Source organism: Hyperolius riggenbachi, chromosome 6 (genome assembly GCF_040937935.1).
Source record: "Hyperolius riggenbachi isolate aHypRig1 chromosome 6, aHypRig1.pri, whole genome shotgun sequence".
Taxonomy (NCBI): Eukaryota; Metazoa; Chordata; class Amphibia; order Anura; family Hyperoliidae; genus Hyperolius; species Hyperolius riggenbachi.
Window position 1 is genome coordinate 369,777,586 of NC_090651.1, and position 13,754 is coordinate 369,791,339.

At 43.6% G+C, this 13,754-nt stretch overlaps 2 protein-coding genes across 2 annotated transcripts; both read left to right on the forward strand.

Annotated features, from left to right (window-relative positions):
- The first annotated feature begins 3,132 nt into the window (after nt 1-3,132).
- LOC137522280 (uncharacterized) lies at nt 3,133-4,656 on the forward strand. Its single transcript, XM_068242310.1, has one exon. It carries the CDS (start codon nt 3,133-3,135, stop codon nt 4,654-4,656), a length of 1,524 nt encoding a protein of 507 aa, XP_068098411.1.
- A 2,657-nt stretch (nt 4,657-7,313) lies between these two features.
- Nucleotides 7,314-11,337, forward strand: LOC137523052 (uncharacterized protein DDB_G0288805-like). The gene is made up of 2 exons (XM_068243244.1): nt 7,314-7,556; nt 9,232-11,337. The coding sequence occupies exons 1-2, from the start codon at nt 7,457-7,459 to the stop codon at nt 10,224-10,226; spliced, it is 1,095 nt and encodes a 364-aa protein (XP_068099345.1). The 5' UTR covers nt 7,314-7,456; the 3' UTR covers nt 10,227-11,337.
- The last annotated feature ends 2,417 nt before the right edge of the window (nt 11,338-13,754 follow it).

The following is a 13,754-nucleotide window of genomic DNA, read 5'->3' on the forward strand; positions in this document are numbered from 1 at the left end:
GCACTTAGGTGCCGAGTGGACACTGAGGAGCAGGCGGCTGGAAAAAAGGGAAGGCCACGGACAGGCAGGCGGTTTGGCTGCAGTCCAAGTCAATCTGTGGAGAAGCACAAACAAGGTACAGGCCTAAGTTAGTCTTTCAGCTCGGTAAAGTTGAGAGAAAAGCCCTTCCCAGCTCCTCCCACCATCTCAACTACTTACCAAGCCAACAGGCAGTCGCACTTAGGTGCCGAGTGGACACTGAGGAGCAGGCGGCTGGAAAAAAGGGAAGGCCACGGACAGGCAGGCGGTTTGGATGCAGTCCAAGTCAATCTGTGGAGAAGCACAAACAAGGTACAGGCCTAAGTTAGTCTTTCAGCTCGGTAAAGTTGAGAGAAAAGCCCTTCACAGCTCCTCCCACCATCTCAACTACTTACCAAGCCAACAGGCAGTCGCACTTAGGTGCCGAGTGGACACTGAGGAGCAGGCGGCTGGAAAAAAGGGAAGGCCACGGACAGGCAGGCGGTTTGGCTGCAGTCCAAGTCAATCTGTGGAGAAGCACAAACAAGGTACAGGCCTAAGTTAGTCTTTCAGCTCGGTAAAGTTGAGAGAAAAGCCCTTCACAGCTCCTCCCACCATCTCAACTACTTACCAAGCCAACAGGCAGTCGCACTTAGGTGCCGAGTGGACACTGAGGAGCAGGCGGCTGGAAAAAAGGGAAGGCCACGGACAGGCAGGCGGTTTGGATGCAGTCCAAGTCAATCTGTGGAGAAGCACAAACAAGGTACAGGCCTAAGTTAGTCTTTCAGCTCGGTAAAGTTGAGAGAAAAGCCCTTCCAAGCTCCTCCCACCATCTCAACTACTTACCAAGCCAACAGGCAGTCGCACTTAGGTGCCGAGTGGACACTGAGGAGCAGGCGGCTGGAAAAAAGGGAAGGCCACGGACAGGCAGGCGGTTTGGCTGCAGTCCAAGTCAATCTGTGGAGAAGCACAAACAAGGTACAGGCCTAAGTTAGTCTTTCAGCTCGGTAAAGTTGAGAGAAAAGCCCTTCACAGCTCCTCCCACCATCTCAACTACTTACCAAGCCAACAGGCAGTCGCACTTAGGTGCCGAGTGGACACTGAGGAGCAGGCGGCTGGAAAAAAGGGAAGGCCACGGACAGGCAGGCGGTTTGGATGCAGTCCAAGTCAATCTGTGGAGACGCACAAACAAGGTACAGGCATCAATCACTTAATCTTTACGTGCACGCGCATCCACTCACCGATGCTCCGGGCCCGCCTCCATTTCACTTTTTGAATTTATGATTTTAACCACTTGAGGACCCACCCTTTACCCCCCATTAACGACCGGCGCTGTTTGTTTTGAGGTGTTCTGTGTGGGCTCTGCAGCCCCCAGCACAGATCAACGGACACACAGAGCGATCAGATTGCCACCCTTATTTCCCCCATATGGGGATGATGTGCAGGGGGGGTCTGATCGCTCCTGCCTGCAGGCATGTTGGGGGGGGGGGGCATCGGCGGCCTGCAGGCTATTCACGGATCCCCCCGCCGTGAATTGACAGGAAGCAGACGCTCACACGAGCGGCTGCTTCCTGATTAATTATCCTGCAGCCGGCGACGCAGAACTTCGTCGCTGGTCCTGCTGCTGTCACTTTGCCGACGCGCGTTATGAGTGGTTAAAGTCATAACACCATTGCGCATGAAATTGCCATGTCGTCGGTCCCGCTGATGGCACATGTATTTTTAATCTGAAGTCCACTGTGGTCTTGGGTCTGCGCACTATGCTCCTGGTGCTATCAGGTGGAGCTAGGATACGTCAATGCTGTTGTAGTGTTTTTAAGACTTTAAAGTATTAAATACCAAAAGTCAACTGGAGGCGGGGCAGGAGCATTGTAGAGTGGCTTTGCGGTCCTGGGATGTCTGGGGTGGAACATTATAAGGCCCGGTTAACTAAAACTCATTTTCACACGACTGGCCTACAGTATCACTTTAAAAAGAGGATGTAACAATAATATTTTTTTGGCCAAATGTAAGGCACGTCCCAATCCCTAAAATGTTAAAAACCTCAGCAAAAATTTTTTTTAGATTCTGTGTACAAGTATTAACAACGTCTCTATTTCAATGGTATTCTTCTAGAAAATATAACTGTAATAATTTTGTTTTTGAGGGCCGAATGAACATTTGCAGCGGAACTTCCTTACTAAAAAAATGTTCCTGCATACTACTGCATAGAGTTGGATCACTCCACTCCAAGTAAATAACCGAATCACAAAAGAACCAATCAATAAACAACAATAACCAGGTTTTATTATTGGTATGAAATAATGTGGTTTTGCACCATACATGAAAAGATTGATTTATACTTTGTTCACCCAAAAAAAAAAAAAAAAAACAACAAATTTCCAAGTAAATAAACAGTTATTGCAGCAGACTCGACTCAACTACCCATCTTTCGATTGAAAACTAAGGATATTCCACTGTAAAACCTATCAAACACCTGTTTTTAAAACATCTTTGAAAGTAATTGGTACTTATTGTGAAATTTTAATTTAAATTTCGGTTGCCCAGATAATATTAATATTTCTACCCGCAAACAGAAAAATACATTATCTCCTTTAAATTTAGAAACATATACTCAATACATTAGTATTGTTGAACTCACATTCATAAGCTGGAATCCTTCTTCAACTATGCTGACGGAGTTCTCACTAATAAATTGATCACTGGTGCACGGACAAGTGTGTGCTAACACACACTGAAGGATGCATTTATGTACAGTATAAAAAAATTCTCAATTCCCCATTGGTGTTCACTTGTGTCAATCAAACAGGCAGAAATGAATTATGTTAAAAAAAAAAAAAAAATAGGCATGTGATTGGTTAGCAAAATCTTTATTTGGTGACGTGTCATTTTTTCACAAATCAGATACTCTCCCGCATTTTGGTCATGGGCGCGCTAAAATCTAAATTAAATTTCCTGACGTCAGGGAAACTTCATCTGCGCTTCTGAAGTACGGGTACCGCGGGAATGAAGTCACGTGACGGGAGTTAAGTCCCGCGCACACGTGATTACGTATGGTTTGCGGCCAGTTACGCCCTTTCCTCTGGCGCTGTGGTGGAGAAGAGGTGGCGTGCCGTGACGAGACAGCGAAACACAATGCCGGGCAAACGCGGACGTCCCACTAGGATCTCCAGACAGCGGCGATGTGGGAACTGCGACGACGAGCACGGTGCAGCTCACGGAAAGCGTGTTAACAAGAAAAAAGAGGTATCTGAGCAGATTCCCGAGGACGAAAACGTCAATGCAGGTGACGCATGTCAGACATTGTCTGACACAAGTAGTGTGACGCAGCAGCCATTGATGCCAGTGGTAGATGAGCAATCCCAAACAGTTACAATTTTTTTAGTACCTATGGAGAAAGCAACTGTGGCTAGTCCTGTAGATATTGTGAATTTAGAAAATAATCAAGATTCATCATCACAAAACCAAAACTTAGAAAACCAGGGCCTAGTTGAGGAAACGCACGAAGGTTCCATGAACGAGCAGGCCTCAAATTCTAATAATGACGTCAATCTTAGTAGTGAAAATCCCATAGATATGGAGTTGATGGACAATTTTGAAGGAGTTTCTATGCGTGAACCATTACTTATTGATACCGCAAGTGAAATTGTGAACTTCAGACTTGCACTAGATGATAACATTGATTCTGACGATGAGGGCGAGGAAGCATTAGATCTCAGTACAAGACCTGCCTGTCAAAACACGGTGGAGACCCTTGAGAATGATGTGCATGTTAGTTTTGATAGGGAATTAGACATTGGACATACAGAAAAGGAATCTGACCAAGATGCAAACCAAGCGAATGTGCATGAGGAAAATTATTTTAATCAATCTAAGGATGCAGAAAATGTACAGGAGCATAACAATAATTCAAAACACAGAGATTGTGATGATGAAGAGGAGGATGACAATAAGAGTGTTCAGGATGTTGCAGAAGGACAAGAATGTGTAGAGGATCAGGATAGTGAACAAGGTTCATCTAATTATGAAGATTATGAACCTACAACCAGCGTCAATGATTTTCAAGGAAACCGAAGCTCCTCAGACGGTTGGGGAGATGATGATAGCAGTTTTCTTGGTGATGAGTACTCAGTTCATGACAGTGCTGAAGATAATAATGATTCACAAGAAGATGTTGATACTGACACACTTATTTCAGAAGTTAATGACTGTGATAATCATAACCGACAACGAATTGCAGTGCTTCCAGATCATGCAAATGACAGTGCACCAGAGAATTCTGATGTGGTTGTTGTGAATGAAAATGTACTAGACAATTCTGAATTGCATAGGAATGATTCTGACATGGGCAGGCATGGTAATATGCAAACAAACGAAGAGGCCAATGCAAATAACGTGGACGAGAGTTTTAATGAAACGATCATTAATAATTCCCAGCAATCCAAAGGTGGGATTAGTAGAATGCCAAAATTTACAATTGCAGAAAATCTGATGTTGTGTCGCTTCGTATGTGCAGATTATGAGTTTCTGTTAAAGAGGGATAAGAATGAAGATGTTCGTCGGATGAAAAATCAGAAGTGGAAGTACATAGGAGAAAAGGTAAACACAAATTTCTATCAAGTTATCATTACCAATTCATTGATTACTTTTCAATACTGAGAATTAACGCCAAAAGTACTGTATCTTTTTAATAGTGTACTACCTCTTTGTAACATACTTTTTTTTCAAATCTGTCATTCAAATGTATAATGTTGTTATCTACATGCCCCTCACATGTGTTGTAATTTGCTTGACCTCAGTTATGTGCACTGAAATCTCCTCTTACCTGTTTGTAATGAGAAATTTCCATTTCATTTAGCCCCTGAGACAAGATAGTGAATACGCAGTAAAGGTCATTTGAAAGCAGCTGATTATAATATTCTGTATAGTTGGAAGTAGGCCTGAACGATTGTATGAAAAAATTGAATTGAGCGATTTCTGTTGCAAATCACGATTTCGATTCGATTCACGATTTGCTTCAAATTAAGCTTTGTTCCCCCTCTGTGTCTTTCTGTCCCGTCTCTCTTTCTGCACTCTGTGTCTTTGTGCCCCCTTTCTCTCTCTCTCTCTCTCTCTCTCTCTCTCTCTCTCTCTCTCTGTCTCTCCCCCTATTGTGCCCCGTCTTTTTCAGTGTCCCCTGTTTTTTTTTTTGTCCCCTCTGTGTCTCTCTCTGCACCATCTTGGCCTCTCTCTGTCTTGCTACCTTTGTGTCTCTCTTTGTGCCCCTTTTGTCTCTCTGTGCCCCCTCTGGGCCTTTCTTTTGTCCCTTTTGTGTCTCTTTTTGTTCCCTTTTTGTCTCCCTGTGCACGCTCTGTCCACTAAGCTGCGGTAGTTCTATACCTACCTTCCAGCATGAGCCTAGCGATGCCAGTCTATCAACTTCGTGTCCTGCAGGCTCTAATGCATGGCCTACTTATTGTATGTCACATGACATACAGGAACCAGGAAGTATGCCGTGCACAAGAACCAGCAGACGGCAAGAGAGGATGGACAGCGTTGGACTCCTGTGGAAGATCTGACTGACACTGCGGGTCACATACACGGTGATTTTGACGTTTCAAGCAGTGTCTCCAAACTTCCCCCTTGTGGAAATGTCACGATATTGACCACTTACACGAATCCGAAATTGTGAACTTGTTGATCGCGATTTCGATTTAAATTCGATTTATCTTTCAGGCCTAGTTGGAAGACAGTTGCAAGTTGACATACATAAATACTGCATATTTGTAACAGCAATAATAGTGTAGGAATTAAGTAAATATAATTAATTATAAAACATTTGAAATTCCGAAAATATCACCTGCGTGGCTACTCACCTAGGTAGCGTGAAGCCTCAGGATCCTAATGAGGTTTGGCACGCCATCCTTAGTAACTCGGTGTTATCCCTCATCATGTGTAGTTTGTCCAAAAAAACACCAACTGAAAATCCTCAGTTTAAGATTCCTCCAACTCAGCCTCCGACTAAGACTCCTCGACGCAAACTCCTTTAATTTGCACATTACAATATTTTTTATTACAATTAAGTGACATTACATTCTTGTCTAACATTACAAATCTTATGCATTTTAACAGACAGCAGAAGTGAGAAGGAAGTGTAGAGTACTAAATTGTTTCACTGTAAAATAAAAATAGTCCTTCTTAAGATTGAGTACTTGTGAACGGTACAATCCAGAAGAAAGGACAAATATAAGGCCCTAGGCAAGTAAAATGTGGGTTCATGTAAGAATGATGTGCAGGTAGTGTGCTGTGGAATGAGGAGATTGTAAAAAAACAACACCTCTGTGTTAAATGTATTTGGATTCCCTGCAGCTCGGATAGTAATGCATATGTAGAGTATAGTACTACTGTGTAACAAAGAAAACCTGAGAAAGAAGAAAATATTTTTTTATACATACCTGGTGCTTCCTGCAGCCATCTTCAGGCCAATCAGTCCATCGTTGTCCTTCTCCATCCAACGTGATGTTCTGCTATGTAGTGATGGTACTTGAGCCAGTCGGATGTACTGTGCATACACACTCTGTCCTCAGGAGCATAGTACACCTGTGCAGCACTATTGTGCAGGTGAAAAATGTTCCTGGCTGTGTGAGCGACATGTGGACGGACAGCGATGACTGGCTGAATTTCCAGTACTCATAGCGGTAGATCCGGATGGTTGAGGACAGCGCTGGACTGATTAGCCTGAAGGGTGCTGTAGGAAGCCCAACGTATGTATAATACTTTAATTTTCATCAGTCTCCGGTATCCTTTAATGTTTAATCAAGAAGGGAAATTTTAACCACATCTCTCTGCTGTTTTCATTCAAATGACTGTTAATATTTGAATTACTTTTGTAACAGAACACCAGGAGTTGAAAATTTTAGATAACAACATTTTTTTGTGGTTGAGAATTTAGTCAACCACAACACTTTTCTGCTAGCCATGCCTTCAATTTATATTCCAGTATATGTTTAAATGTTCGGTGCACACTGATAGGGATGCTTAGGCACTATCAACTCTTTGATTCCGGCATAAGTTGACTTCACAATAACACCTCATACTCCACAGACGCTTTATTCTCTAGAGAAGACAGGCACAGGTACTATGCCTTAAAAATTAATACTGCTGTCTTCAAAATTGTACATGTAAGCATATGTAGCATTTTTGGATGCACCTGTCAAAAGATAAATTTAGAAGAACTCTATGAAAAAGGCAGAGTTCTGCATTGACATCATAATGTGCCTGTATTAACTACCAATAAGTTTATGTATGCACTTTGCGTCACAATGGCCTGTATATGTATTAAGGGTTGCACTGCTTAATTTAAACTTTTCATTTTCTTGCTACATTTTTGTTTACCAAGGTTTCCGAAATTAAAAAGGTTAGGCGTACAGGAGAGAGATGCAGAAAGCGGTTTCAACAGTGTAGACGTCTCGTTGTAAAGATGATGGAAGACCGAGACATACAGGATGCAGAGTATAACCGCTGGCAAGAATTAGTTAGAAATACAGTGCGGTCTATGCCCAAAGTTGCTCGACGGTTCGGTAAGGACAAATTGTAATAAATTTATTTTAACGTTCAATAAATGTAAATAATATGCATCCTTAGGTTCACTAGATGTCCCTTCTGCAAAGTATTAGGGGGGGTGATAGTGAACGATTGATGGGTGATTGAAGGTTAATTGATTGATGGTTAATTAGTGGGTGTTTAGAGGAAAGAACAGATGTAAACAATGCACTAGGGAGCATATAGGATGACAGTTTTTAGAGAGTAATAATGTCGTGGAAGGGTAATCATATGCGCACTAGCGCCATGTTATGTTCTGATGTGATGGTTGGAAGTGACAGCTAACGATTGATGACTGATTGATCGGTGATTGAAAGGTGATGTTCGTTGGCTTATTACAAGGGGGGACAGTGTACAGTTTACAGGGGTGGTGGATGGTGTGGTCTGGGAGAATGAACGGTGCTGGGGGGGCCCGGGTGGCAGTTAGGTCCATAAACAAATAAAAAGTTTGAAAGAAAGTGACATGGAGTGATTGATGGGTGATTAGGTGGATGTTTTGTTTTGAAGTAGGTGGTTTGGCGGTTGGCCGGGGGAAGATCGGAGTGTTGCTGTGACGATCAGGGGCCAGGGGTGGTGGAGGATCAGTGTGCTTGTTGCAGACTAGGGTGGCTGCAGCCTGCCCTGGTGGTACCTTAAACATTGTGACCACCAGGGCAGGAGGCAGCCTGTATGATACGCTTAGTATATATTGAAAAACAAATCATATGCTTGGTATGCGTCGATGGTTGAGTTAGCAGCTCGCCAGCGCTTGGAAAAGGCCAGCAAGCTGTAGCTGCTTGTGGACGGAACCAGTTGCAGTGGGCAACGCACGTCGTCAGTGACGCGATGGCTCCCCGGGCACGCCTTCGTTAACCGCCACGTTTGCGCCTTTGGCGGTCCGTAAGGCTGCCACTTTGACGCCCCGAATGTGTCTTACGCGGTCCTTAATTTTTTCATGTATGACCGTGTTATCCATTTGGTGTCTTTAAGTGTACATTACTGTTGTAATGTATAAAAAAATCCTGCTTATTCATTCAAGGGTTAGTAGTAATGTTTTTAAAGGTAGATGATCACAAGCAGTGCAAGTGAAGTAGCATTGCTTACATGTATATATATATATATATATATATATATATATATGCCAGACTCTTTATCACTTCTTAAATAAGTTTTACTTTCCTCACTCCGCTTTACAACCATTGTTCAAAATAGGCATCAAGGTCACCTTCACAACAGCTCACCTTCAAAATTCATCCGGCATATGTTATACTCTTTTTTTATAAGCCCATAAGCTAAAAAAGCAAATTTTATGGACCTTGTGAAAAGGGGCGTAATCTAACAGTATTTTACCATTGTTGTATTAGCCCTGTTATTATATTGCTTTTATAAAGACCAATGGAGGTTGTGAGGTATGAAAAGTTAAAACATTTTTGAAAACAGCGATCTAATTGATGAGATGGGTATGTATATTAAGAGAACAGTGTTTGCAGGACTATTTCAGCATTGTGGTTTTGTTTTTCAACTACTAACAGTCACTACGATGCATCTTAATATATTAATGGTTTTTGAAACTTTAATTACTTTGAAGTACACTTTTTTGTAGTTTTAATTGTTGTATGTGAAGGTTGTATGCATATCAAACCACATGAACTCAATGTTCTCCTTCTCAACCAGTTACAAGACCTTACAGAAAAAGGAAAACCTCCAATCCACCAGACTACGCAAGCTACGCTTCGTCAAACACTGCAAATCAGCATGACCAACCTGAAGAACCTTCAGAAAGAGACCAAGAAACAATGAACTTACCTGTAAAGAAGGTAAATAATCACACTATCATTCCACAGAAAGCTAATTCTTGCAATGCAACAGCAGATAAAAGCAGTGTTGGAAACAAAATGGCAGAAAATGGCAGAAGATCAGAAAAGCGTGGACACGGTAAAAACCAGGAACATTGTGAGTTACTTAACGTGACAAAAGTCTCTGATACGCAACATACAAGGCAAACAGACGGAACTGCAGTACAAAATACAGTTAAATTATCGAAAAAAAAATCTACTACCACAAATGTTAACAACATCAGTGATAGTTTGGTTACTAATGATAATGATTGTGCACACAATGTAAACAATAGGCAGCAATCAAGTCAACGAAGTGTAGGTAAAGAAAAATCCACTGATAACGTGCTTACGAATGTCAGTCGTCCAAGTTGCAGACCATCGGTAGATTTTGAAGTTCATGATGCAGTACATGCTGGAAGTGATAGTGGTTGTGGTAATTTACACTCTGATTCACAAAATAGTAGTATTAGTGAAGACATAGTTATTGGCAGAGCAGGAAAACAAAAGTCACAGGTACCATCAGGTAGAAAAAGTAAAGCCAAATCTAATTGTCAAGCCGTTCAACCATATTACAAACATGCACAACTAAGTACTACACCTTGCAGTGGTAGTATGCAAATAGTGCCTGCTCACAACAGGGAGTTTGATATGACATGCAAATTACTAGAGGTACAACAAACAACTCTACAGTTACTGGCTACCATAGCTGAGGGACAGAAACAAATGTTGGATAACCAAAAGGGAATGCTGAAGGAAATGAAACAAAAAAACAAGCGTAGAAAACACAAAAACAATTACAGACAGGCAGAGAGTTCCGATTTCGAGGATTAGAGCTACGGAATAGTACTTCAACAGTAATACCATTTTTTTTCCCATTGCCCAAAAAATTAACATATGCCCATAACAAAATAAGAAGTTCTTTTTCAGAAACCCCCCCAAAAAACCCTGCTCTTTTGCGATCTGTAAACACAATGTAAATCAAGGATTTCATTATTTTACTATGGAAAATATGAGGATTCACACATTTTTTTTTTTTTAAGGTTACCTGTGCTTGTAATGGTCACTCGCGGGCATCCAATGACCGTCCAGGTAATGAACCATGCTCTTGGCTTGGCCTACAGTTTGCTAAAAAGGCATGTGAGACCTTGTAGTTTAATAAAATCTATACAAGCATTGGCGTGCCATTCCTCACGCTCGTGTTAGCTGTAGCGTACTACGCAGGCACACAGTGTTCTGTGTGTCCGTAGTACGCTACTACTGACATCAGCATGATTCAGGAGATGGAAGAAGGGACCATGGATTTTATACTTTAAAGTCTTAATCTTCATAAATTAAATGGAACTAGAGAGGAAAGCGGTAAAGTTATTTGTACATACCTTGGTCTTCCAGCAGCTACATAAAGACTAATATCTCCCACGACGGGATCCTCAATGTACTCCGTTTTGTATTGTGGGTCACGTCCTTCCCTGGTGATTGTCCAGTCGGAAGTCTGCTCCATGCTTACCTCTCCAGCGGCTGCTGTACATGCGCACAGAGCGCACTTCACTGGCTTAATGTGTACCCTCCCCTTTAAGGATGTGACACACACCAGGCAAAAGGAGGAAGCGTAGGACCGCGTTGTGGGAGCGATTACTGTTTGTGGAGCTGCGTTAAGACCCATGTATGTATAAAATAATTTCACTTTCCTCTTTGTTTCCCTTGAAGCCGACGCTTAGCCCGAGCATCGGTGATTAGCTGCGGGAACCAAGTGTCTTTGTGTATGAACCATTACAAGCATCGGGAAGCTTCTAATCTTTTTCACTCCACCCCATCACTGTGTATCCATAAGTGTAAGGTTTAACATGATTACATGTCACGTTACTGTTTACTTGAAAAACATTTTTGGGGTACAATGTTCAAAATAGATAGCTAAATAAGGTAACATATTCAAACTATGCACATTGATGGAAAATTTTTTTTACTCCTAAGATGATATTTCTTACAGTTGTTTGAAGTTATTTCAAAGTGAGTAATCATTTTGGATTACTCAATCTCAGCATAGTGTGAATAACAGTTATTTATGTTGTTGTAATGCAAGTTGATCTTCACAACTGTTCAAAGATTTAATTTGTAAAAGTAAAAGTTAACGTATCCATTCTTTGGATACTTATAACGGCTCTGTCATTTTCACTGACTTCAGTCATTGCCTACAATACAACAATACTCAGGCCCGGCCCTAGACCATTTGCCGCCTGAGGCAAACTTTAAAGAAATCGCCGCTGCGCCCCACGTGGGTGTGGGGGGGCCGCCCGAGCTGGAGGGGATAGCGGGCAGGAAGGGGGTATTGGGGCTAGCGGCGGGGAGGGGGGTCGGACCCCCCCCTCCCTCGCCTGGGTCCCCCGTCCTCCGCTCCCCTCCAGCTTGTTATGCGCGCTGGCTGGCTGGCTGCAGCTGTAAGAGGCAACGGGCGGGGATCACTCATCTCTTCCTCGTTCAGCCTGCGCTCCACTGACGTCACTTCCTGCTATGCCGCAGGAAGTGACGTCAGTGGAGCGCACGTTGGAACGAGGAAGAGGTGAGTGATCCCCGCCCGTTGCCTCTTACAGCCGCAGCCAGCCAGCCAGCCAGCGCGCATAACAAGCTGGAGGGGAGCGGAGGATGGGGGACCCAGGCGAGGGATGGGGGGGGTCCGACCCCCCTCCCCGCCGCTAGCCCCAATACCCCCTTCCTGCCCGCTCTTACCTCCAGCTCGGGCGGCACTCCACACCCACGGACGGGCGGGTGCCGCCCCCTCAGAAGCGCCGCCTGAGGCAAACGTTTCACCCCGCCTCATGGGCGGGCCGGCCCTGCCAATACTTACATGGCCTACTCAAATAAGTCATATACATCCAATAAGTTAAGGAGGAACTTTAAGAGCAGGGTTTAAAGAATGTTATCTGCATAAAGAGGCTGGATCTGCCTATACAGCCCAACCTATGTTACTACTCAAAACCCCACTCCAGTCCCCTTGCACTATGCAATCCCTCATAAATCACAGCCGTGGTGTGAGGCTGTGTTTACATCAGTAGTGTCAGTCTCAGCTGCTCCACCGCCCTTCCCTCCGGTCTCGTTCCCTGCCCCCGTCCATTCCCTCCAATCATCAAGGAGGGAAGGGATGCAGGGCGGGACTGGAGTTATGCAGGAGTGGGGGGAAAGCAGCATGCTGACACTATTCATAGAAACACAGCCACCTCTGACAAGCTGTTTGTCATCAGCGTGGCTGTGATTTATGAGGGATTGCAGAGTAAAGGGGGACCTTAGGGGGGTTTGGGATAGCAATAGAGGCTGGGCTGTATAGGCAGATCCAGCCTATGTATGCAGATAATATATTTCAAACCCACCTCCGGTTATCTTTAAGAGCAAGGCCTGAGAAAAGATCACAATTGAGGAAAATGCACCGGCCGAGCTGCGGTGCCATACAATTTCTTTTATCTTATGTTACTGTCACTTACAGTCAATTGTCGCTATCAGACAAAACAAAGTTTTTATACACTATTGACCAAAATTTTGGACAGAAAAGGAGTCTGTCCAGAATAGGAAACACACCCAGCATCTAGTTGAAATAGTATGTGGTAAATAGCTTAAGCTTAACACATAGTCAAGTAACCAAAAATGGACTTTGTCCAAAAAATTCATTTATGAATGAAAGTGACATCAGCATAGGCGAAAAGTAATGTACACCAAATTTTACATTGTTGTTGTTTATCTGTTTGTTTGCACATAGTGTTCTTTTAGTTATTGTTAAAGATAATGATGCTGTAAAGGAATTATTAATCAAAAACCATAATGTTACATTCACAAAGCGCTGCCTGCACAAACTTGTTGCCAAAATCTCTCATAAAAGAACAAGAAGTGTCCGCCGCAGTACAATGGGGGACATGTAGTGACTTCAAGAGCACCCTTCAGATGCTCGGTGCTCTTAAAGAGAGTATGAAGCGAGATTACATCTCGCTTCAGACCTCATATACAGCAGGGGCATGCGTGCCCCTGCTACAACGCCGCTATCCCGCCTCTTAATGTTGGTCCCTTACCCCCCAAAATTCCATCCGTTATGCGGGTGAGCGCTTCCTGGTATGGGCAGGGCTAACCGCTGCAGACCTGCCCCATGCGCGTCAGTCAGAGGCGTACCTCTGCCTCTACCACGCCCCTCTCAGTCTTCATTGACTGAAAGAGCCTGGGGAGAGGCGGCGATGCACGTCTGATATATGCGCATGGAGCCAGGGTTGCAGCCGTTAGCCCCTGCCTCCAGGAAAGAACAAAATCTACGACCAAGTTGTTCGTAGATTTGGCATGGGATGGGTTGGGGGGTCGGGTACCCCCGTTTAGCCGCGGGATAGCGGG